The 24,226-nt window shown below is 41.3% G+C and overlaps 1 protein-coding gene across 3 annotated transcripts in view; it reads left to right on the top strand.

The window, feature by feature from the left end:
• PID1 (phosphotyrosine interaction domain containing 1) overlaps window positions 1–24,226 on the top strand; it is an 80,191-nt gene that overhangs the window by 16,998 nt on the left and 38,967 nt on the right. For 2 of the 3 annotated variants that reach the window (XM_027900911.1, XM_027900913.1), the window contains exon 2: window positions 14,185–14,331. In XM_027900911.1, coding sequence (XP_027756712.1) covers window positions 14,185–14,331 — 147 coding nt within the window. Of the gene's footprint in view, window positions 1–9,459; window positions 9,616–14,184; window positions 14,332–24,226 lie in introns of those variants that run through there. The other variant, XM_027900912.1, reaches the window with a different exon arrangement.

The following is a 24,226-nucleotide window of genomic DNA, read 5'->3' as shown; positions in this document are numbered from 1 at the left end:
CAACCAACAATCCATGTCCAACAGCACAAAGTGAGAGCTCTGTCACTGTCCTTAGTCAAACTTCTGGTGCTAAAGTTTTAAAAACTTGATTGCAATATTTATCTTCTCTCCAACCATTCTCACTGCAATGAGTTTTGTAGCTGGTTATCTGGGTGCAAACGCTTAACCTGAAGAATGAATTATCACTCGAGTGGCATTTGTGCATTTTTAAATGTTGCTAAGCCTCTTGAAAAACTGCAGGTAGAAGATGACGCTGCAGCAAGAAGCTTTGCTGTGTGACTTCGTGCACCGTGGGCAGCTGAGCACAAAGTGGAGGGACTTCAGAGGTGGATTCAGAAGTGTCAGAGGCAGTCGGTGTTGTGCACCCAGGGTGCTGTGTGGAGCGTGAATAAACTCAGCCTGATAAATTATGGCATTTCTTGAAATAGTACCTTGTACTTTTTAATGAGCTGGGCTATCAGCTCTGCATCAGTGGATGGTTAAAATGAAGCAAGAATTGCTTTAGCATTCAAACTGTGCCTGGAGGACTTTCCTGCGAAATTGCTTATGATTATTAAGTGAATATAACACAGTAAGACAACCTTGCTTCTTTGCTGTGCTTTTTTTTTTTCATACTGAGTGCAGTTTTTTAAGTTGAAACATGTACAGATGGAAAGCAATGTTTAAATGGGAATGGCTTTGGAAGGTGTGCCATGCTCTCTCCCTGTCCTTTTGAATGTGGATAGGGAAGAGAGGTAAGTCACAATTTATTGAGACACAACTTTTATAGAAGAATTGAATTTCCTCTAAATATGGTTTGCTTGTGTGCCAAACAGAAAAGAGGCTGAAGCCAGAGAACTTCATATGCTGAACTGGAGAAGAATGTCTTCCAAACTGAACGGGCTAGGCCAAAATGAGCCGTACGTTGCTCGTTCCTTCTGCCGTGCACGCACACTTACGGCTAAATAAACAGAAAGATACCCACGCCCTGTGACAACTGATGATGAAACAGCTGTGGGAGATGGCTGGGCCGGCTACTGCCCAACCTGCTGCAGGGCAGCAGCACCCTGGGAGTGCTTCATGCAGCCTAGGGCAGGTGGCATGGGTTACCCTAGGTAGCTCTGCCAAGGTATCACTTGTTATCACAAGTTATCACTGGGAGTTACTCCCATGTGCTGCACACCTTGTTTCTTCAACGGTGCACATGTTTCTGCCACTGTTTTCACAACTCCCTCCCTTTTCTTTCCCAGAATTGTCTCTGAGATGGTGTTTCAGCATAGCCCACAAGCTGCATGTTACTCCAACGCAGCAGCAGACACTCAGGGAGGAAGGCAAAGAGGGAAACTCAGTGGAAGCTGATGAACTAATCTGCTCTCTAGATAGGTGCTTGCACCCTTTTTCCACTCAGATGCATACTGCACCATTAAACACTATTAAATATTGGCAGCTTCACACTAAACTGCATTTGTGATTTGCCTACTGTGTAATCAGAAGAGGCAATCCCAAATCTGCCTCAGGAATGGCTTTACTCTGCCAGGTTAGGAACATCAGTGATAACCACCAGAGCCTTTTAATTTCTGACTCTAATGGTGATAAAACATGAAAGTGGAAGTGCTTATGTCATAGAGCATGAGTTGGAACTAATCACCTTCCTACAGATGCTACAGGGAAAATGGATCATAGCACATAGCCCTGTTTCCTGTGCTGATTGAATCTGTTTCCCTTTTAATCTTGATACCTTTGTGTATCTTTATATTAGAGTAATGGAGTACTGTGTGGAATATCACGTTTTTCAGATTATTTTAACCTGTATTTCCACAAATGAATTCTTTTAAAAATTCTGTCTTTAAGCAGATGCCCTTGTCATCCCTTTTTTCACTGTACCACAGCCAAAACCCACGGCCATCCTGTGTGGATAACTCCTGCATCCACTCCCCTGGCTGGAATGAGAGAAAGTGTTGGTAGTTTGTGTTCCTGTTTCTGCAGGGAGTCACTGTAGCTCCTCAACCTCTGATTTTCTCTGCTGTGCTGTGGCTGACACTGAGATGTACGTGATACCCAAGCAGTGCTTGAGGACAAGAACTGGGAACACTTCAGTTATGGCACTTGTTCCCAGGAGGGAACTGGCTTTGTTGCATGATCAAAGGCCCCCTTCGCTCATCAGCTGCTGGGAATGGAGCAGACAGACGTTTATTTAGCTGATTGTCTTGTAAAACTGTAGAATTGGCTTGTGCAAATAGCTGTCCATGCAAAACTTGACTGTTGTTGTTTCAGAGGCTTTTCTAGTGTCATCTGAAACTCTGTTCCAGTCAGAGAACCTGGAATCCAAAAGTGAAAAAACCCACAAACAACCATCAAACAAGGATACCTTCTGCTACTAAAGCCATCTAACACTAAAAATAGTATAGCTGGATTAAAGGTTGGTCTGTTGGAGGGGAACTAGTGGGTGATTATTGATGTGGAGCTAGTTTCTTCTGAAAATCTGACTCCAGTTAACAACTTGCCCAAGACTTTCCACTTTTGAGGTTATCTGTTTCAAGCTTTGCATCTGGACTGAAATGACATTTTTTTTTTTTTTTAAATGAAAATATTTTCTTTGCAGTGGTCTCCCGAGTAACTTACCAACAGTACAAACATTTTTACAGGCTTTCCTTTAAATGATGGCAATGCTTGGAAAGCAGGAAAACAGCCCTCTCTGTCATCCAGCTCAGAATTACCACTCGGCAAGAGAAACGTTCATTCTGAGCGTTCCGCTCTGACCGCCCTCCGACTCCCCAAGTGGAGACCTGGAGGCAAAACATTGTTCTGTGCCCACATGGAACATTTTGTGCTAAATGTTCAGGATTAGTTTTGCGAGGGGCAGGCTTCAGGATGTGAGGAGCTGAAAGGGAAGCTCTGCTGGGAGTGAGTGGTGGTGGAGACAGAAGGCTGGGGAAGCTGTCACCGTGTTGTGCCCTGTTTGCTGGGGACAACATCTTCACTGGTGGGTGCACTCCACTGTGGTTCCCCTCTGATGATGGTGCTCTGTCAGGGTGGTAGGTCTTCCTTTTAATTGCTTTCTAAATGATCCTTGCTTTCCAAAGGTAAAAAAAAAAAAAAAAAAATGCCATAAATACCTGGAGCTAGAGAGTTACTTCTCCTAAAAGAATTTGTGGAAGAGACCAGAAAACTTGACAGATTCCCTTGAAAAGTCTTCTGTTGATTCGTCTTGCATTGCAGAACTGGGGGTGACCCTTGCAGGAGTGACACTGGAGACTCATATTGAATCCCTGTGTGCATACCTCCATCTGCCTCACATTTACAGTTTATCTGGTTACTGCTTTATCAGAAAATGTTCAGAATTGGGCTTTTCTTTTCTTTTTCTTTTGACCAGATTACCATCCTTGACATCACTTAGTATGACTTGGAGATATTTTGGAAGAACTGTATGGCCATTATATGTGCAAATACCTTAGATAAGCAGAGGTGAGAAGCCATTGGCAGGGCTGCAGCATGAAGAATTTAGAGTATAAAAAAAATGAATTATACGATTGATGACCTTTGTGCTTAGTGATCAGAATGCAAATAACAAGAGCTGCAAATCTGGGCAGAAAGGCACGCTATAAAAAGCATTATTGCAAGATTAAGCTGTGGAAGACACATTTTTGCATGGTAATCTACTGAATTTATTTTGACAATTATTTATTGGTAGTGGTGGTTATGAAAGTGGAATTTTTAGCAGTCTTGGTACAATTATAGAGGGCTGAATTTGTAAAGCTGCTCAAACATTTTCCATCAGGGTTGAGTATTTTTTTTTTCAGCCAAATACATGTCTTTTTTTTTTTTTTATTAAATGAAATATTTGTCTTGATACTTTTTTCCCCCCAGTGGAATGACTAATAGGTATTCACGGGATTCAATGCTTTAATATTTTATCAGAGGCCCCTGAATTCTTTCACTCCCTTCTCTTTCAGGGTAAATAATTTAGATTTCAGATGCATTAAGTTTGATAAAAGCCACCTTGTTAATGTCTCCTGTAGAATTACAGCTCCATGTGCTTAGAGGGTTGCTGGGATAACTGCATCAGTAATGCTTCTAAGTTGAATTGAACGGGGCAAATGAAGAAGGCAGTGGGGAAATGCTGGGCAGGCAGTTAATTTATTTTAATTTTGTTGGTTCTTTCACATCTGTTTAACTAGCTGCCTGACACAGGTACACAGGAGACCGTAAATGTAATGGGTATTCAGAACACTTCCCTCGTGCTGTATTACAGGAATATATATTAGATCTGCATCTAGAGAAGCTCAGGGCTTTAACAGCCCATGTCCTTTCCCCCTGGATCTTGATGTTCTGAATTATTTCATTTCCCCTAAGCCTGAAATATATTGCTTGCAATAATTGACAGGGTTTGCACGAACAAACATTTATTAATAATAACCCCCCCCAAACAACCCTCTCATCTACATTCCTTTTTCTTTCGCAACTTCATTTCTCAAAGTTGAGCCCAAACTTGAAGATACAAAACTGGTTAGTTTTTTTTTCAGTGCAAAATTATTTAAGTTGTAAAGTGGCTGAGAATGCATGGTGTTTGGGGTGGTCAGCAATTAATGGAGAACGGAAGAAAGTTGAGACTGTACTGAGAATAAGGACGATCCTGTTTGTTGCTGTGTGGAGTTCTTCATTCTCTAGCTTTTTTATGTGTGGAAACTTGCAAGTGATTGCTGTGTTGATCAACATTTGGAGCAGATTGGACAAAAGCAAGAGTATAAGTACTGGAAACAGAGAAAGTAGCTTTCCCAGTGTAAAGAGGTTGAACAGTGTTCCTTGCACAGGTGAAGTCTTCCTGTTCTGCTGGTCTTGCTGGAAGGGAACATTTGGAGAGTTTTGATCTCCTTCGTTTCCTTTAGTTAAACAATTTAATATTTCCATCATTCAGTGCACTCGATTCCGTTGTCAATGTTAAATTATAAAACTGAGATGGTATTGTAAGAAGTAGTGGCAATTCTTCCTGTAGGTGCACGTAGTAGCACATGCAAAGCAGCAGTAAAGATGAGGATAGTTCTTCAGTTCCTGTTCAGATCGTATTGCCAGAGATTTCCCTGCAAGCCTGGTTGTTTTGCTCATGGCACGTGAGATTCCTAAAGGCTGGGATTTGGTTATGAATGAGCATGTGTTTCCAGAATGGAATGGCTTGGAATGAGTTTGTTTAATCGATTGTGGATTCCTCCAGAGTGACGCTGCAGCGCCTGTGTGAGGAGTTAGCTCTTTTTAATTGGTCCCATATGTACTGGCAGATAGTATATTAACCATGCCTTGGGGGGATGAGGGCATCTGGTTGAATATCATAGTGCATATTTTATTTCTTTTCTGGAGGGATTTGCTTTTTTTCCTAGGGTTTTTTTCCCCCCTCTTTGTTCTAAGAGCTGTGGATATGCATGTATATGTATAATCACCAGCTTTTTGGAACTTAATACTCAGCTGAGGGATTAGTTAAGCTTCTGCAAAATTATCTGAACTTTGCTGACAAGTAAAGAGGAAGAAACTGAGGTTTTTAGGAGGAGATGGAGTTTCTGAGTATCTCTGGGTTTGGGCCCTTAAACTGCAAGAACTCAGAAGCTGAATCTCCCCCTTGACAACGGCTAAGGGCTTGTCCTCTGACAACCAGAAAAACGGAAGCATCACAAAAGGTTAATTACTTTTGGCAAAACCTTGAAAACACCATGCAGGTTTGACCTTTGTATCTGGAGGATGAGGCTATTGGAGGGCCATCCTACCTGTGAGCGTTGGCCCCAGCAAAGGGGAGCCCCATCCTCAGCCGTTTTGCTTGACTCCCTCTGAGCTGGAAAAAACGGAGTGATTTTACATCTGGCTGTTTTGGCTCAGTTAAGGGAGCTGCAGCAGAAACAGGAATGTAAACGAGTCGGTTTGATTTTCTTTTGTAAAGGTTTCCTGGTGCAAATCCTGTCAATTATCCAAATCTAAAGCTCTGCTGAATTAATGAGACACTTTGTAGGAAGGTATTTTTGATCGCTTTCTGTCGACTGCCTTATTTCTGATGGAGGCTCTCTAAGTCTGCGACTTTTATTCATGGCTTGAAGAAGTGGGAGGACCTACTGTGTGAAGTTGCCCTGGGGATGGTGGTTATGCATTTGCACTACAGTGGGACCCAATTTTGGTCTATATTCTGCTGAAAGGTTTGTATAGCTATAAATCCTGGCAGAGTTTCCCCATGATAAATAATTTGCTGGTGGAGGCAGAAAGAAAAACTCTTTCTTCCCACCCTGCAAGGTTTGGGAGGATATACCTTCATGAAGGCTTTCTAAAAAGGCTGACTTGCTGAAGACTCAGGTCTATTCATTTGGAAAGGGCTTTTGTCCATGGGAGATAGGAGGACCCCCTCTCAGAGACCCTTAGGAATGCCAGAGTTAAATTTTGGGGGTGGTTCTGACCTGGAAAAGACAGTGATGTAAATTAGCATCAGAGGACTCAGTGATAAAATGGACAGCTTTAGAGGAAGGAGTGGATTCTCATTATCTTGTAGCTGTAAATACAAATGTTTATTTGATTTATGTTTAAGCAACACATTTCACTCTTTTGTTAAGAATTTGTACCCTCGTTTCTCCATAGTATTAGACACACTAGCAAATATTCAGGGCAGATTCCCTGTTTGCAGCAGGTACCTTTGTCATCAAGTTCCTTTCCCTGCCTCAGAAAATAAGTCTTAGCAAGGCAAGAAAGAGGTCACTGAACTACATAACTGCTTACCAAGTTATTGATTGATTGCAAAAAATTAAGGAGAAGAGTGACAGAGTGAAGTGCTGGTTTTGAAAAGGCTGGACTGGGGGAATGCAGTGGCTGTCTGGCAGGTACTGTCTGAGATGGGCTTGCTCTGCCAGGCACAGAGTGAGGAGAAAGAACTTTTTAAAGCATCCTCTGACACAGAAATTATTGGAAAACCTCCAAGAGCAAATTGAAAAAGCAACAGCCGCCTTCATGCTGCAGGATTCCATTGTTTTAATATTGGGCCAACTATACCAAATAATACATCCACTGGAAACTCATGTTAGGAGAAAAATATGTTGGAAAGCAGCTAAGGGGTCAGCTCAAAATCAAAGTGAATGAACTTGACATATCTATGCTGCTGCGTGTTCTATTTTGTTCTTTCTCTTCTTGTCATCTCCTATTTCTTAATTTATTTCCACTCTTCCTCTTTTCTTGAAACCATTTGTCTTGTCTTGGACTCGTATGTTCACTGCCATTTGTCTTGAAAAAATGCTGGAGCTGATAAATACTTCTGCTTGTACTGAGAAATTCTGGTATACCAGTGTGTTTGAAATTGAAATCTAGTTTAAAATCCCTATCTTGCACACAGACATGGTGCTTTTGGGGGGGTACTTCTGCTCTGGTCAGTCTACTCTGGTGATGAGACGATAAAGAGCAGATAATGGGAATGATTTTACTTTCCCTCAGTGCCATGTAACAGAGCTGCACTTCCCAGACTGCTTTTGTTTGCTGGATTTCTGCAAGCATTTTGAAGACCAAAGTAATCAGGAATGGGGTAGAAGGAAAATGCAGACTCGTTACTGCAAGCGTAAATGTTATTTACAATAATTGCATTTAATCAAATACATAGTAAAGTTATGTTAATTGGGTTTGTTTGTCAGGAGAAATAGTTCAGTTGTGACAAAGTTATTAAAACTTAAGAATTAACAATGATTTCTATGGCCAAAATTGCGGTAGCTGATCTCTTAGGAATGTCTTATTTTATTTTCATGATTATGAGTGTCCTTGGCTCCTTCCTACTCTGATGTGAATCTCCATAGTGGGACTTCAGCTTTTGAGCAATTCTGGCTAAACTGGAAACTTAGTCTCTGAATATCCTCTATATTTAGATTTGTTTAGGTCAGGATTTAGTTTGACTGAGTATAGAGAGATGTTAGAGGATCAGTCATGAAATTCTCATCTGGCTCTGAAGTTCCCTGCAGTTTGGAGGGTGTTTGTATCTGGGATTGTGTTTTGTTTGGGCAGCGATCCTGCTGATTGGAATCGCATAAGCTTGGCAATAGAGCGAAGGCACCCAGCCAGAGCAAACCCAAAGTACACAGGGTCTGAGAACAAAACGTTTCACATGAATTAAATTGTGAGGAAACAGACATTCTTGAAACTTGTAAGAAAACAAGGCGGTGTGAGCACTGTCACACAGGCAGCTGTGTGATCAAGGCTATCGACAGAGAGTGCAGGTTTTATTTATGAAATCGTGATAGTTGTGTATTTATGAGATCTGTCTTGGCACTGTAGGAAGAAGAATATTCCCTAAGGAACTGGTATTAGAGTAAGATGGAATAACTCTCGGTGCTTGCATGCAAAGATTCAGTGGCATCTTTGCTGGAAGGCTTTTTGACGCTCAACTGGTCTTGTATTTGTCTGTACCTTGTCATGCTTTTCCATCTGCAGTTTTGTGTCCCCCTTCCCTTCCATCTATCCATTGTTTCTGTATATTAGAGGTTTTTTCATCAGAGCTTTGTGCTTGGCTGCCTTGTCACGTTCAGTAGCAGCAGCAGAAGCAGGAGGGTCTCTGCCTGGCAGCAACCAGCATTGCCTACAAGCCTCTCCTGCTGCTTTTCCTTCTGCTTGCTGTCCTGTCATACAAATTGCCCTGGCAAGACAGAAGTTTGTTTGTTGCTGGGGATTTTGTTTGGTGTGGCATTATAGTGGTGATTTTTTGTCTTGTTTTGTTTTGATTTTGGGGTTTTTTTTTGTGTGTGTGTGTAGCAACATTTCCCAGGTGCTTTGTCCCAAGACTCTTGGGTGTGCCATGCCCTCAGCCCACTGAGTTGCACCAAGTTGTGCCATGGCCTTGTCCAAGCTCCTCTTCTTCCAGAATGTGTCACAAGGTCCCTGTGGGCAACTCTGTCTTACCACTTGTGCATTTTGCCATTTCTTTGCGACTGGGAGATGTAAATTCAGACACAATTATCTGCTTTTTCCCATAAGCACCATCTATTACCTGAAAGGGATTGAAAGGATTTGCTTTGATAGAGTGGCAAAACATAGGTCTCGAGATGCCAGATGAGAGATACTTTTAAAAACCAGATTTCTGGAGATGGATTTCTTTCAAGCAGATTACTTGGGCTGGATCTGCTTGAGTTTAAAAAGTCATGACATGGTCTTGGGTTTGCGCATGCCAGTCGGTTTTGTGTTACAAACCAGGTTACTGGTGGGATGATTTCTGACTTTATCATGATAAAGTGCTTCCATCCCCTCTGTAGTGGGTTTTATTGTAGTGTTCAGTACAAAGTTTACATGAACTGCTAGTAAAGAATAAATAAATAAAGCACTGTAATGTGGGGGAGGGAAAGCATTTAAACTGTATTAGCAGTATTTGTTTAACAAGAAATGGATCAGATGTGACTTTGATCTGTACTGGACAGCATTTGCTTTAAACAAAACAAAGCCTTGAAATGGATCCGTTTTCTTATATATCAGAATTCTGCTTTTCTTGCTGAAAAGCTGGAGGCTTGGGGTTGGGTGATCCTCAGGTCACAGCTGCGCTCATGGCACTGAGGAGGTGACCACACTGCTAAAGGTCTCTATTGTCTTGTCATCTCCTCTGACCCTGAGTGAGACTGAAGCCTTGTATCTACAGACTGGAAATAAGTGAAAAGGAACATTTGCATTTTCTAAAATTCTCTTGCACTTGGTTGTGTCTTTCCCCTCCTAGGCTGCTCTGTCTTGCCGTAGGACGCTGTTGAAAAATTTTGGTTTCATTCCAGAACTAAATGTGTTTCAAAGGTAGAGAAGTACTTGCACTGAGGCAGTAAATTATAGAGGTTATTTTTGAATTTCCCTGGGACTGATCTTTTGCTGATGCACTAATGTGTATTTCATCTGGGAATCCCTCTGTAGGTGCTGTAGCAGGTTGCACTGCCCAGAGGATTGCTTCTCGTTCTGGCAAATCCGTCGCTCAGAGTCTTTGAACTTTTAGAATAACTCTTTTTGAAGTTAACATCCTGTCATTTTCAGGTTTGAACTCAATGTGCATCTTTGGCAAAACTGGCCAAATACAGGTCATCTGGAAATGTGATGCCAGGTTATGCAGTCGTGTGTTTATTGTACTGCTGTTGTTAAGAGGGAATGGGGGACGAGAGCTGAGGTGCTGAAGATATTCTTACATTCACCATGTTGCAACCCAGTTCGCCTGTAAAATGTGTTTATTTTGCTCATCTCCTGTGGCTGGATTACAGATTACAATGAGTTACAGTCCCCACCTTCTTGGCATCTATTTTTATGTTAACATCCAATATATAACCCTTTTTTAGATTTTTGAATTTGGGTCCTTGTTTTATTCCCATCATGAAAATGAAAAGATCCACTAAGCCCAGGCTTGCTCAGTATTGTGAACAGCAATGACTGTTAGGACCTGAAGATGAGGGACATTATTATTACAAATTTTAGTGCATATTTTTCTCCTCCAAGTCACGTTTCCTTGTATGTAATCACAGTTGTTTTCTCCAAGACATTTGGAGTGAATTGGGGAAGTGACTGAATTTTTATGCTGACAAACTAAACCAAACCCCAAATGCTGTTAATTTTTAGTTTGAACAGCAACAGAAATTGTGCCTGAACTAAATATGTAGCACCTAAAATTTGCAAATTGGATGTTGTGAAATAGTTAGTCTAGAGCTGACCGTTGAGCTGATAACAAAATATATGTGGAAAACAATTTAGAAGTTCTTGATTCTTATGTTTAATTAACTGGTAGCTAAGAGAGTTAGTGATGGCAGGGGTTTCATTGAAATAGGGAGCACTTTGAAGGTCACCACAGAGAAAAGAGGCAAGTACCTCTGTAGTGACAGTCTTAGCCTGTTATGAGTTTGGGCTACCAGTCATGCACCCTTCAGTTTTCTTCTGCAGGGGGAAAGGATGCCATTAAGATTGGTAAACTATGCAAAATAAACTGATAGAACCTAAATTTTTGAATAAGCAAAACTAGGGTTCTGAATTAAGTTAATTACCCAGTGTTATAGCGGGCTTTACTTAAATTTTGCTCTGAATGATTTAATGTTCAGGAAAATACAATGGTAATCACAGCTCTGCCCCTTTCTGTGGCATTTAAGGTATTTTTGTTTGTTCAAGGCATTTTAAAACTCACTGCTAATTTCTTATTGTGATGTTGCTCCTTGCATTTCTTTCAAACATAAAGTTGTATCAATAGCATCGTTTAAATGGATAAAGAATTATATTATTGTACTTATGCCAGCTAAGAATATGTTTTTCTGATGGTTTTCAGTATAAGAGCCACCAAACGAACCTAGGGGGTCCTGGCACGTGAAACGTGAAGGGTATAAGGTTCCCTGAACCTTTATTCCCTGAATTGCCAAAGTTATGCTTTTCAAGAATTTTGCGAACTTAAAGCACTTTAAAGAAATATTCCAGGTTCACATCACAGAGAGCAAATGCCTCTTCTCAAAAAATACATTGGCTACTGTTACAGGTCAGCTTTTGCCAACTGTTTCCGCAGGAGATGCCAGTTTGGAGGGGAAACCTAAGAAATGGGTTCAGCAAAGCACTTTATCCTGTTCTTGGCTTAAAGCACACGAATAATCCCATTGACTACCCACGTGTGCTCTACTGGGACTGCTCACACAGTGAAAGTTGGGCATGTGTTTCAATAACGTGCTTATTTGGGGGCTCACTGCGTGATGTCTCCTGGCAGAGACGTGGTTTTCTTGTGGCAGCCATCATATGACCTGTGTGCAAGCATTGTCTGCACTAGCCACGAGCTCCAAAGCAAGAGGCTATTTCTGTGTCCACCCCCAATCCATTCTGCACTTCTCTGGCAATTAATCAGCTGTTTGCTGCCAATTGTGTTCTGGTGTTTTTGGCACCCAGCCACTCCAGCTTGCTGCTCATGCAAGCGTTGAATTGCCTTTGGAAGGCAGAGAGTAGTCTTTTCCTTGTTTAAGATTGTGTATGTGGTTGTTACAACAAGAAAAAAAAAAAAAGGCAGATAATTGTAATAGTTTTCTTCGTTTTGCTCAAATTGTGCTCTTTCTGTCAATAGTCCCACTGAAGTTTCTAAAAATGCCAGCAAAGGAGAACAACCATTTTTTTAAAGTCCAAGGGAAGCTCAGAGGGGCTAGGTGGGGTTTTTTCCTCTATGATCTAATAGAAGCACAGTTCTTTATTCGAAAAGCTCTGTAAATGGATCATCTGTGGAAATAGAGCTCCTTCAGCACTGAAGGGAGGGAGAAGTTAAATGCTAGGACAGACTATTCTTCTATTAATGGGACCAGCAAACCCAACACTGCAGTTGGTCATTGATGGTGCTCCCTCAACCTCAGCGTCTCAGACCTTCAGCTTGCTTTATGCTTGACATGGCTGTTTGTCTGCTGTTTAGCCTTTGCAAAAACAACTTCACTGCAGAAGCCTAGGAAACTCCAAAAAAAAAAAAAAAAAAGGCTGTTAATCACAACTTAAAGGTAAAATAAAGTAGATTTTCTCAGTAAGCTTAGTAATCCCGGCTGTCAAAGAGCTCTGTTATCTTCAGAAACGTGTCAGAGAATACTCTTTAGTGTATAATCATCTTAAATGGAGTACTTTTTTGCTGGAGCTGTGTTAGGGAGGGTGAATGGGAGAACATGTAATATGAGCCAGATGAAAAATAATATGAGTGGATTTCTTTGCTGGGATGAAAATGCTTGCACAAACACCGCAGAGGCCCTGAAGTATTGCTGTTAACAGGCTGTAAGTTCATGTGTGAGATAGGTAAACAAGTACTATTTTCACAGATTGTGAGGGTGTATGCCTTGAACATGCTTCTAAGAGTGTTTGAGGTGCTGTAGTTCCAGTATCAGAACAATTATTAGACCTAAACACTGATGAACTAAGGACTAAACTGTTTTAAAAGTGCATTAACAGGCTTCAGTTAGCTGATGGTATTTATGAATAAAGAAGGAAATTTATTTTCAGTGGAGTATTCATACCTGTAAAAATCCATAGAAAACCATCATAGTGTCTAAATAGTTGATTTATCCCCTGTGTATAAATAAAATGTTTAATAGGCACTCTCTCCATCTAAAGCACAGGGCTGAACAGCAAGGGCCTGTGTTGATTTTCTAGCTCTGGTAGAGACTTCTTGCATGGTTTTGGGAAATCACTCAGCAATCTCTTTTTCTGCAAGACAGACCCTGTAATGCTTGCCTGCCTTGCAGAGGGGAAGGGGAGGGTGAGAAAACAGATGACTGCAAAACAAATTAATCCCCCATCAGAAGTCAGAACAAATGGTTTAGTTTTGATGAAAGCAATCTGGAGTCATTGCACATATATCTAATAACTGCTGACTGATAAGAGTCGCATTATGAGGCTTTGATAAATTCATATTTCATTAGGCAGTGCTGCAGTATGTTACTAGGTGGGAGTACTTAATTGGTTTAGTTCATATCTATGTGTTTTCCCCCCTGAGATATGCAGTACCAAGCGGAAATGTTCAGTTTTTTCACATGAAAGTCAGTACAAAGAAACATCTAAATGTTGAAAAAATTCTCTAATTCCCTGATTCTGCCAAATTGACTTGGAAATCTTTCAAGGATTCACTTTCTTCACTCTAAGCAATTGCTGAGAAACTTAATTTGATGACTTCACTACCCACTTGGATAGTTCTTCACCTCAGCCTGGGGAGTCTGTTGTAGAAAGCGACGAGTTTTGAATGACATCTATTCATTAGTACTGTAGTGACATTTGCTTTGGAGACTACAGGAACTACTGCTTACAAAGGAAGAGAATATAAAATTCACAGGATAGAGGCAAACCAGTGAGGCATTTACCTCAGATGGAATGTAATGTCTACAAAGGTCAGTGGGATGAGATTTAGGTATAGAGGAAAGAGAACAAGAATGGATAAATCCATAGTTCTTTGAATGCTGTTTGCTTCCCTGTTCTTCCCTCCCTGTGGACATCAGTAGATTGTAATATGCCAGAGTGATCAGAGATTGAATTTAGACCCTTTTTTGCAACATGTTTGGATTGTAATAAATCCTCTCATTTTGTGTGTGTGTCTACATTGTTGATAGCAATAGTGAATGTTTTTAAGTGATAAAACTTAACTCTCCCCATGAAAAGTTCCAAGGCATTGAACATCAAATGAAACATGCAGGCACGTCCAACTATTGACTCTCGTTTTTCTGCACCATAACTGGAGATAATTTCTTTTCTTTTTCTGTTTAGCACTTTCAGACCATGTTAAAGACTAAGTTGAATGTCCTAACTCTCCGTAAAGAGCCTCTCCCAACAGTGATCTTCCACGAACCAGAAGCCATTGAGCTGTGCACCACAACTCCCCTCATGAAGACCCGGACTCACACTGGATGCAAGGTACTCAGAAGTATAAACTTAAGGAATGAGAACACTGTGGAGGTGTCCCATGTATTTGTGAAAGCTCCAAGGAGCCCAAAGTAACCACCATGGTCATTGTTGTTGTTCTGGAAACCCCATTAAGTGCTACTACTAAGTTTCTGAATCCCAAAAACTATTTAGAATTTCTGACCAGAAATTTTGGGTTTCAGGAGGAAAAGAGTTGGGTTATGCACCATGATGCAAATTGTGGAGGATTTCTAACAGCCTGTAATGAACACTGCTTGTTGTAAACACAGGCATTATTTCTGCAAGAGCTACTGTTGCAGCTTAAAATTTGAGGCCAGTTTTTTCAGGAGTGTGAGCATTTTTTTTTTTTTTTTTTTTTTTTTTTTTTTTTTAATTTAATTTTATTTTTTAAGTAAGATAAAAAAGGAAGAAAGGGAGTGGCAGACTGAGGTCTTGATTTGTTAAGCAACAAGATGAATTTGCCCAGTTACATCAAAGCGCAGCTTCTGGAAAAGCTATTCCTCTTTTTAAAAGTTTAATGGCTTAAGAGCTTCGAGTGTGTTCTTTTGTGGTAAGAAACCATATAAAAATAGCAAACAAATCTGCTCTGTTTGCATCTTCTGTTGGAGCCTTTTTCCTGGATTGCAGAGCTCGCCCAGCCTTGCAGAGGCGTGGGCGGCCTTGGAGGCTGAGCTGGGTACCAGTTCAGGGCTTGGCAACTGATTCCCCTGCATCCAACCTGGGATGTAGGGAGTGGTAGGGAGTATTCACCCTGCTGGGATATATGCCCTCGAGGGTCTTACTAGAAATGGAGAGAACTGGGCTTCAGCCTCCGCTGCTCTGTGAAGTGTGAACTCTGGAAGAGCCATTTCCTGCTGCTACGTATACTGGACGAGGTCCAAAGTGCCATTACACATCCCAGAGCCCTGCCCTGGCACCCTCTTCCTTGTTGGGGGGACCTGATGCGAGGTGGGGTTGGGAGAAATCGCTTTCTGGTGCGTTCCCTTGCTGCTTTTGGCACGCTGTGTCTGGGTACTGCCAGGTCTGGCACTTCCTCAGCAGAGTTTCTTCTTGGGAGGTGTCATTTCTGTTTGACTTCTTGCCTGTCCCAGTAGCCAAGAACAAGGCTGCTGCTGGGTGTTGGAGCAGCACTTCCCTGTGCTGGTGCAGAGGAATGCAGGGGAGGTGACCCTGATGTGCTTTGTGTGGTAGCTCGTAGCATCTGCTCTTCCGTGGTGATGTATTTTGTCCTTCATGTTGACACCTAATGAATTCTGAGAGAATATTAGCTATGATCAAAATGATTCACAAAGTATCTGGCTTTCACCCCTAGTGAGAGAGTTCAGACATAATAATGCTTTTTGAAATCAGTTTGTCTTTGTGAATGTGTGTAGAATTTAAACGAACCTTTTTACTTAACCCACAGTGCTTCGATCGGAAAAGATGAATTGCAGAGAGATGTTGAGCGCCTCAGTGAAGAGAAACTCATTCTATATTTAGATATCTTTTATTTATTCATTTATTTTTCCTGCAGTGTAACATAGTAGTTGTGACTAGGGAACATCTGCTACCACAACACTCCCGTTTCCCTTCTTGCACTGTTTTGCCTTCTCCCCTCCCCCTGTCGCTTCTGTCAATGCTGGAGTCTCATGGTGATGTTTTTGGGGTAGTGGCCAGCCCCTCTTCAGGTGATTCAGCAGTTGTGATTTTCAGTACCCTCCTCAGGAAGGTGATTGCACATATATGTTGTTGCTGTGGCTAAGAAATCCTCTCCTGCTCTAATCAAAAGGCTTTGATTTTACCCAGGCTCTGTAGTCACAACCTCCTTCTTGCCTCCACCCCCCCTTTTCCTCACTAAATGTGTTCTTCTCTTATGGGGCTTGTATCTGCCAGCTGCTTATAGGTAATTAGCCTCTTCACCTCTTTCTCCTCTGATTATTAGTTTCTTGCTGAGTAATACAATAATAGTGTTGCCATAACAAAACTGGGATTTTATAATATGAGATTTTCCTCCATAGCATTGGATCTGCTCCTGTTTTTCCAGGTGTAAGGGGGGAGCTGCTGTGATGCCACTGGTACCACCAAGCCTCTCTGGTTCTGAGACATGGGCTTCTCAGGCAAGACTGCAGCATCCAGTCTGTACTTGCTTTCATGAGTCACATTCTTTTGATCCTTAATCGTTTTATTCCTCTTGACTGAAATCCCTCCAATTTTTCTATGTAATCCCATTAATGAGATAGCATCATTCTTCTGACAGAGGCTCCAGACATCTAATTTTATTGCAAGGTTCTAACATAAGCCTCAGCTGGCACCATCTTGTTATGGGAACTTGACACAAGCAATTGCTTTGCTCTTCAGAGGTCTGGGCACTGGTTTTCTTCTGTGATTGCTCTTTTCCTTGTCATTTCATCGGACTTCTTTTTGCTTTCATTTGGAGTTAACTGGTGAATCCTGAAGAAACAAAACTTTCTCATTGAGATCTCATTTCATGCTGTAATTGAATGGGATGGTTTTAAAAATAGCAGAGAAATGTCTTGCTTGAAGTAATCCAGGGGGAAACCCCAGTAAATCTGGAAAGTTAAATGATTGAACAAATTCAGAGAGCTTCTCTTTCTTACTCCGTTTCGGATCTGACACAACTTTGTTGCCATCGTGTTTTCTAAAATATATTTTTAATTTAGAGCAGAAGGCTTAGGACTCATTCCTCCTGTAACTGCATGTCTGGATCTGCCTGCTTGGGTTGTCTGTGCTGTCGCCGCTCCCACCCTTCTAGACGTGTGGGCACGAGAAATGGATGATATTAGCACTGATTTTGCAGCACAGACCTTTAGGTGCACGCGTTTTGGAGTTTGTGGTGCTGGTTGCTCAGTCAGACGGGTCGACTCGAGGCTGTAGATGCCAAAGGACACCTTCTTGCCACCCTTTCTCTCCTTTCCCTCCTTTCCCCGCCGAGTCTTCTTTGAAAATGGGAAGAGGCAGCTGTGCACCCTGAGGTTGGACTGTTGCAGCCCCACTCATTAAGGCTGGCAACTGCTCTGAAGAATGAGAAAAAACCAATTGGTTTATTGTATATCCGTAAATGGTGAGTCTAAGCTTAAGCTAAACCACCCATTGCTGGGGAAAGACTAAAAAAAGTGAGAATAAATCTTTTATTCTATCTGAAATACACTTTCAATCCCAGGTTCCTAGTTTGATTTTATTTTAATGGAACATGCTTTCTATATGAGTGTGATTTAGATGTGTGTATATAAAAATGTGTCCACTCTTGTTCAGATCCTAAGGATTTTGGTTAGTCTGTGGCTGTCCTGTTAGTAGGTCTTTCATGTCAGAAGTGTACTCTTGTGTTTCAGCTGAAAACCTCCTCATCCCTTATCACAATAAGTACCACCAGATGGGAACCCAAAATCTGGAATATCTCCAGAAAATAAGTTACTCTCTACTCAGAAATGAGTGCTTTCTCCATGCCTTTTAACAGATTTTAAGTTCTGCATGTTTTATTCTTCCCTGATGTCCTAATTGGCTTACACTGATTCTAATGTTTCTTGATTTCTATCCCTTTGAGCCACGATGGTGGCACGAAGGGAGCTGCCTAAATGGCTCTCTCTCTCTCCTGCTGTAGCTTTTCCAGGCACTGCTGCACTAATGCAAAAGGACAGAGGTTAAAAATGCTGTCTGATTTTTGAAGTGGTGTAGCAGGTTTGATTTTTTTTCCCCCTTTCTATTGGAAGGCTCCTCAAAGCGAAGTCAGTAGCAGGCAATCTTATTCCTCCAGTCCCCACCAAGCTGTTCTCAGCAGCCTGGGAGGCTGAGATGAGCATAAACAATGCAAATAGTTGCGTTCTTAAGAGTAGCTTTTATTAAGGGTGAAAATATAGTGTTTAGGGGAATGATACTTGTTACTTGCACGTCATATTGGATTGACTTGGTGAAATTATTAATTCAGGCTTTGTGGAAGGTGTGATGTTGAAACTTCTGTGATGGTGTATCTTAGGTAAAGGTGGATGAAAGTTTTGTTTAGAAATTTGTGTCAGTGGCGTTAGAGTGGTGGTGGTGGTGTTTTAAAATCAAGGCTTGCACATGCTGATACAGATTTAAAGTAGTAAGAAGTAATAGAAGTAATATACATAAATGGACTGTGCTTTGAGCAATGGGATGTACACCGGTGCAGCAGAGCCTGGAAGTTAGTCTGCAAGAGAAATGCTTCTAGGGTGAATAAGGGGTAACTTGATTGTGATTCTGTTACGATCTGCAGAAATACGATGCTTCTCGTTGGGATACATATTAAAGAAATAAAACATTGTCTTAAAATCGCCTTGCTGAGCCTGATTCTAATTCCTTGTGTAAGAGAGTCATTTAGGAATAACGTCTGCTCAGACATTACTGCCTATTTTTGGTTTTCTGCCCTGTTAATTTTGACTGCAAAGGCCTTGCAGCAGGACTATCTCTTACCACATACTTGCCAAATGCCTCATTTCTACTCTACCCTACATGTCCCTACAGCAAATTTAATAGTGCTGTGTTGTTGCTTTTGTGGGTCGCTGCACTTCCAAAGCTTAGACTGTTGTTCTTTGTTTGGCTTCTTTTCACTCTAGGTCAGACTTTCCCAACATGTTTTGCCCAGCATTTCTGGCCCAGGCAACCTCTGCCACCCTAGTGCCCCATCCTAATCAGCACAGGCGTGGCAGCGCCCCAATGTGTTATCACTTTAGCTTGGTGCTCCCCATCTGCTGCTCCTGGGGGCCCTTCAACATTCAGAAAAATGTCCAAATTGACGAGCCATCCTTCCAGCTTTGTGCAGCCCAGCAGCCTGCACAGCGTGGTTTTGGTGGTGACAACACCAGGCTCAACTCTCTGCCCCTTTGTTGCTCCCCAACCCCTAAATTCCCGCTCTGGCCAGCTGGGGTGTAGAAAAATGTCTCCCCTCTGCTGCACTGTTACTGTGTCACTGTTATGGGTTGGTTTTGTGTGTCTTGATACTGAATCAGAGAAAATTAATGCAACAAGAAGGCTGTCCCTCATTGCAATGCCCAGAGACCAAAGTGTTCTTTCCTGTTTTTGTTCCCCTCTTGACTCAAAAGGGCTGAAAATGTGCCCATAGACTTTCTCGGATGGTGAAATTCAGATGACAGAAATGGGCAGTTCACAATCTACTGTTTTACATAAATTTCCATAAGTAATTTAAAAAGCCTACTTCTGCTGAACATTTATTACTCTTTTGGCTGCTGAAGCTGCAGCTGGTTGGAAGCTGCACATGTTCTTAAAACCACCTCACTTTATCCTTATAAACCTCATTAAAAATGTTCCTCTTTGCATCTACAGAAGGGTCAAGAACGGTTGTTTTGAGTGCAGGTTTATCCAGCTGTAAATACAACTCCCTCTGGCTGCCTGGTCTTCATTACCATTTTGTAGGCCTGTAATATTAAGGTGGTCATTAACTTCAATAAAGAAACAAATTAAGCCAGTGAGACAAGCTAAACTGTACCATCACTCCCCAGCTTACTGTTTTCTGCCATGTTTAATGTGAGTGGGGAGCAAAGAGCTTATTCTTGCTTCATTAAAGGCCTTCTATTGTTCTCCTTAAGCATTACATATTTTGTACCATGAACTGAGGGCTTGTTTTCTTCTTTTTCTCCGTATGAAATGAATCAAAAGGATGCATGTGAACTCTTGCATTGGGCAAATCTTAGTAGATTCGGTGTATTTAGATATAGTTCTGGTTGGTAAGAGATACAGATGCTTAAATTACGCCATTTCCAAAGGCGAACTGCATCAAATAAACTAATGGACCAGCAGGTATGCTATGAAGATAAAGTATGTTCTTTAGTTTTTCTTTGTGGGCCTCTCTTGCACATGAATTTCTTTTTTTTTTTAATTTCATGCACGGAAAGCCCATTTATATCAGGGAGAATTTATACCTTAAATGTGTGCAGAGGAGCTAATAGAAACATGAAGGGTAGGATACTGTTAAAAGCATCATAATGCTTCATTTCCTGAAGTCCAGGAGTCTTAGGTGGAGAATATAAATTGGGTGAAGCAATTGAATTAATCTTGAACTGAGCCTGCTTTAAATAGGATCTTCTGCAGCGCTCGGTTTTGCTATGTTGGATGTATTTTGGCATAATTTTATTTACTTACTGGCAAAGTGGCATTGTAAGAATAATGTATGCTGAGAGCAGTGGAAGTTCTGTCCTGTGTTCTGTCAGATATGTTGGTGGTATTTGTTTTTTTCCTTAGCATTTGCACTGGTGACATTTTTCAAGCCATGGTTCAAGTAAAGGGCATTTTGTTATTCAGGAAGTTCTTACATCCCATCTAAAAATGATCATGTATTGTTGTCAGCTTCATGTTTCTACTTGAACTAACTTTTATAGGAGAAAGTGTATGTTTGTTTTCTACATATGGTGGAGTAACTTCGCTCTGAATATTTGTATATTAATTAAAGGAAAACAGTTTTGCCTATTTCTGTTTACTTTTGGATTCTCGTTAAGAAAATATGTCTGAAACCATTTTAAAGAGTTCCATAAAAGGAATAAGACCATCACCTTGTGAGGAGAGCACTGGTGACAGTGAGGACAGGGTTTTCTGAGAGCTGCTCTGCATGCTTGTGGCCAACATGCAGGAACTCCCCTGGGTGCAAGGTCTTCTTCCTGTGGTTCCCCTTGGGATTGCCTCAAGAGGGAGGGAGCTGGAAATTTTCTCAGGAAAGTTAGGGAATGAGTTGGGTTTCATAGAGATGTGTGCAGTGAAAATAACTGTGTGTGTGTGTGTGTACCATCCCCTGATCCCTGGGCTAAATGGGAAGATTTCCAGTTATTTCAGTTGTTATACCAGGACCCTGCAGACCTGTCCCCTGGGAAGAGAGGTCCCCTGGCAGGTCCTGACAATTAGTGTTAAGCAGTTCTCCTCAGTTGCTCCTTGGAGCAAGGCTTGGAGTCCCAGACTTAGTTGCCTTTGATTCAGCAAAGGCTTGAATTGGAAATCATCAGCCCTTAATTTTGTTAGCTAATGTTTATCAGCAGAAATAACCTAAATCAAACTCCTTGATGTAAAACAAGACATTCAATCCTTTATGTTGCATTTAGTTATGGAGGAGAGAGTGACTGACATTCAAAGAGCAGAGTGTAAAATGCCACCATACAGGGCTCAGAAATGCTTCCTGTGTCTTGGTTGAGAATGAGCAATGTCTGTTCCTGAATTTCCACCCTTGCTTGCAAAAGCAAAACTTGAGAGGTACTGAGGAGACCAGGCACTCACTGTGTGTGCTGGTGAATGCTCGGTTGCTCTTTACTGTGTATCATCTGTACTTCTGGAGTATTTCTCCACCAGAAAGATCCCTGGACACCTTCTAAACAGCTCTGTTGTCCCCTGCTGTTCAGCTGCCGTTCTGTGCCAGCAGCCCTGTTTGCAGAGGTCAGATCAGCTCCCCAAAGCTCAGGGGAAGGCTTTGGTGTGGGCACACTGTGCTGAGGACAGAATACACGAGGGGAAAACTGAAAGAGATGCTGAGAATTAAAATGCATACTTCTATTAAGTACTAATGCATTGAATGAAGGCACTAAAAAGCAATATATATTAATGAAATTCCTCTGATGCAGAAAACTCCACGGAATATTTCGGTATCTTGAAACACAAATGGAAGCTTTTTTTGTCAGTTCTAGAAATACCACTTTTTAGTGTACTTGGAGCTGTTGTTTAATTATAGCTGTCTTTGTAGGAGATAACATACCAAAATAGTTTTCTCTGAAAGAACACTTAAATATTCAAAACCATTTTAATCTCTTTACAGCAGGAAATATTTAAAATTTGAAATTCTATATTTGCAGAATACCTTAGGAGATAATCTTCAATTACTCAAATGTACAATGTCATATAATGTATGCCAATAAGTTCTAGCTTTTGCAGTCTGGCACAAAGCCAGGATACCAGTATGAAGCACAGTGGCAATTGTAAGGCCCTAGATAGTTACAGATGTGTCAGGTTATTTATTATTTATGCTGTAGAAAATATTGTGCTCATCACAACTGCTCAGGCAAAGCCTTCTGGTCATGGGAGCTAATTGCTTCCATAATAAGGTTCAAATATCTAAGGCCTAATAGCTTCAGACATATAAAAATTAAAATCAGATTGAAATGTATTATGTCGGTTACGCCGAGCAGATGCTGCAGTCGCTGTCGATTGTTTTGTTCTAGGGTGTCCTTGAGAAATACTTCTATCTTGGTGCAGCGTGAGGATGGAGCTGTGATTTGTGATGCTGGAGAGCACAGGGAAGCGTGGTGCTTGTCCCCAGCCCTTGGGCAGTGCAGCCCCTGCTGTGAGCTGACCCCCCAGGAGGAGCAGGCACCCTTCCTCCACAGCACATGAAGTTATTCTTTAACAAAATAGAAGAACTTCTGGTTCTGTGGCTGTTGCTCCCTCGCCTTGTTGGTTGTTGCGCGTGAAATGTGCTGGGAGAGGTGCTGGCAGATCTTTTTTTCTGGTGCTTTTTCACAGCAAAGACATGCGTGCTTAGTCAGTGAAGGTATTCTGTGTGGTTCTTCCCCTGAAGCCATGGATATTGTTTCTTTGATTTCCATTAGAATGCTGCAAAATTTGCATTTGGCGCTGTGTACCCACTGCTCGCACTGGTCTGAGCCAACACGAGCCTTCTTGGGAATTTGTAATCTCTGCTTACAGCTGTGCTGTGCCCAAATCCTGCAGTTCTTATTTTGGGGCCAATCCCGTGTGCTGAAAGCTTCCCACTGGAGCAAATGACGCTGGCAAAGAAGGAGGCTGAAAGTGGATTACACATCCATTCTTCTGGAGATGAGGAACCACTGGCCATGTTCATAGGTGCACAGGCTGCTGGAATGTAGATTAGTGTTGCAGTCCAAAATACATTATTTCATCAAAGAAAAGAAGGTTCTGTGTGCCACCTCTGTTTCAGTTGGTCCCAGATGTAATCCTGTTCTCCTCGTGCTGTTGCAGTACAGTCTGCAATGCAATGTGATGTATAAACAATTTAGCTCAGAAGAGGAAAGAAATTTTTCTATTCTAGGGGTTGAATGTCACTGTCTGAGACTAATAACATCTTTTTTATTTCATTAAAGGATTTTTTTTTTGCTTGGTAATTAGAAGTTCATAAAAATAACCATTACAGTGCTTCTGGGCAACTTTAAGGGTTGGTGTATGTTATCTATTGCTGATTTATTGTAAACTATCAGGAATATTTGACTTCAGGCTCGTGGAAAGTCAATAAGCTTCCTTCTCTGAGATTCTGGGTTGTATAGGGATAACAAGTGCAACAGAAGTATGAGAGGGGCTTTTTGTTTGTTTGTTTGTTTGTTTTCTTTAAGAAAAGAGACAGATCAGTTTTAAAGTTTACAGTTTGGTTTGGAAAATGAGGAAGTACTCCTCAGTTAAGGACTTCCCTTGTACTACCAACCCAAGAGTCTCTGGTACTCACTTCTAGTAATTTCACAGCAAGATCCTATTAAATGATACACGTTGCCACAGAAGTAAGAAACTGAATTTTGCAGCAATGTAAATTTAGAATGAAGTTTATCATGTTTTATCAGTAAATGAAAAACTAATGTTGAATTGGCAGTGTCCTGTTAACACTGATGGAACAGAATACTGTTTAATACTCACCGAGGGTATGGTCTATCCCTTTTTGGAAGCTGATGTTCATTTGCCTGTTAGATATCAGGGATGCTTTCTGATTGCTAGAGCATAGCGCTCTGAGGAAAAATAATTAATGAGTTAATCAGCTAAAAGATGGTCTCAACTCATTATGCTCTTCAGGTTTTTTTCACCTCTAAAGCCATGATGACATAATCATCTGATTAAAGTGCTCTCAAGATGTAAATGGCATGGCAGTGACCTGCACTTTATAATCCCAAACTTGGGCTGTAGATAATCTTACATTTAA

This window comes from Empidonax traillii, unplaced genomic scaffold, assembly GCF_003031625.1.
Source record: "Empidonax traillii isolate 1590-97213 ecotype Southwest subspecies unplaced genomic scaffold, ASM303162v1 scaffold755:size778197, whole genome shotgun sequence".
In the NCBI taxonomy this organism is placed as follows: Eukaryota; Metazoa; Chordata; class Aves; order Passeriformes; family Tyrannidae; genus Empidonax; species Empidonax traillii.
Note: the sequence above shows the minus strand (reverse complement) of the source record. Positions and strands in the feature narration are given on the sequence as shown.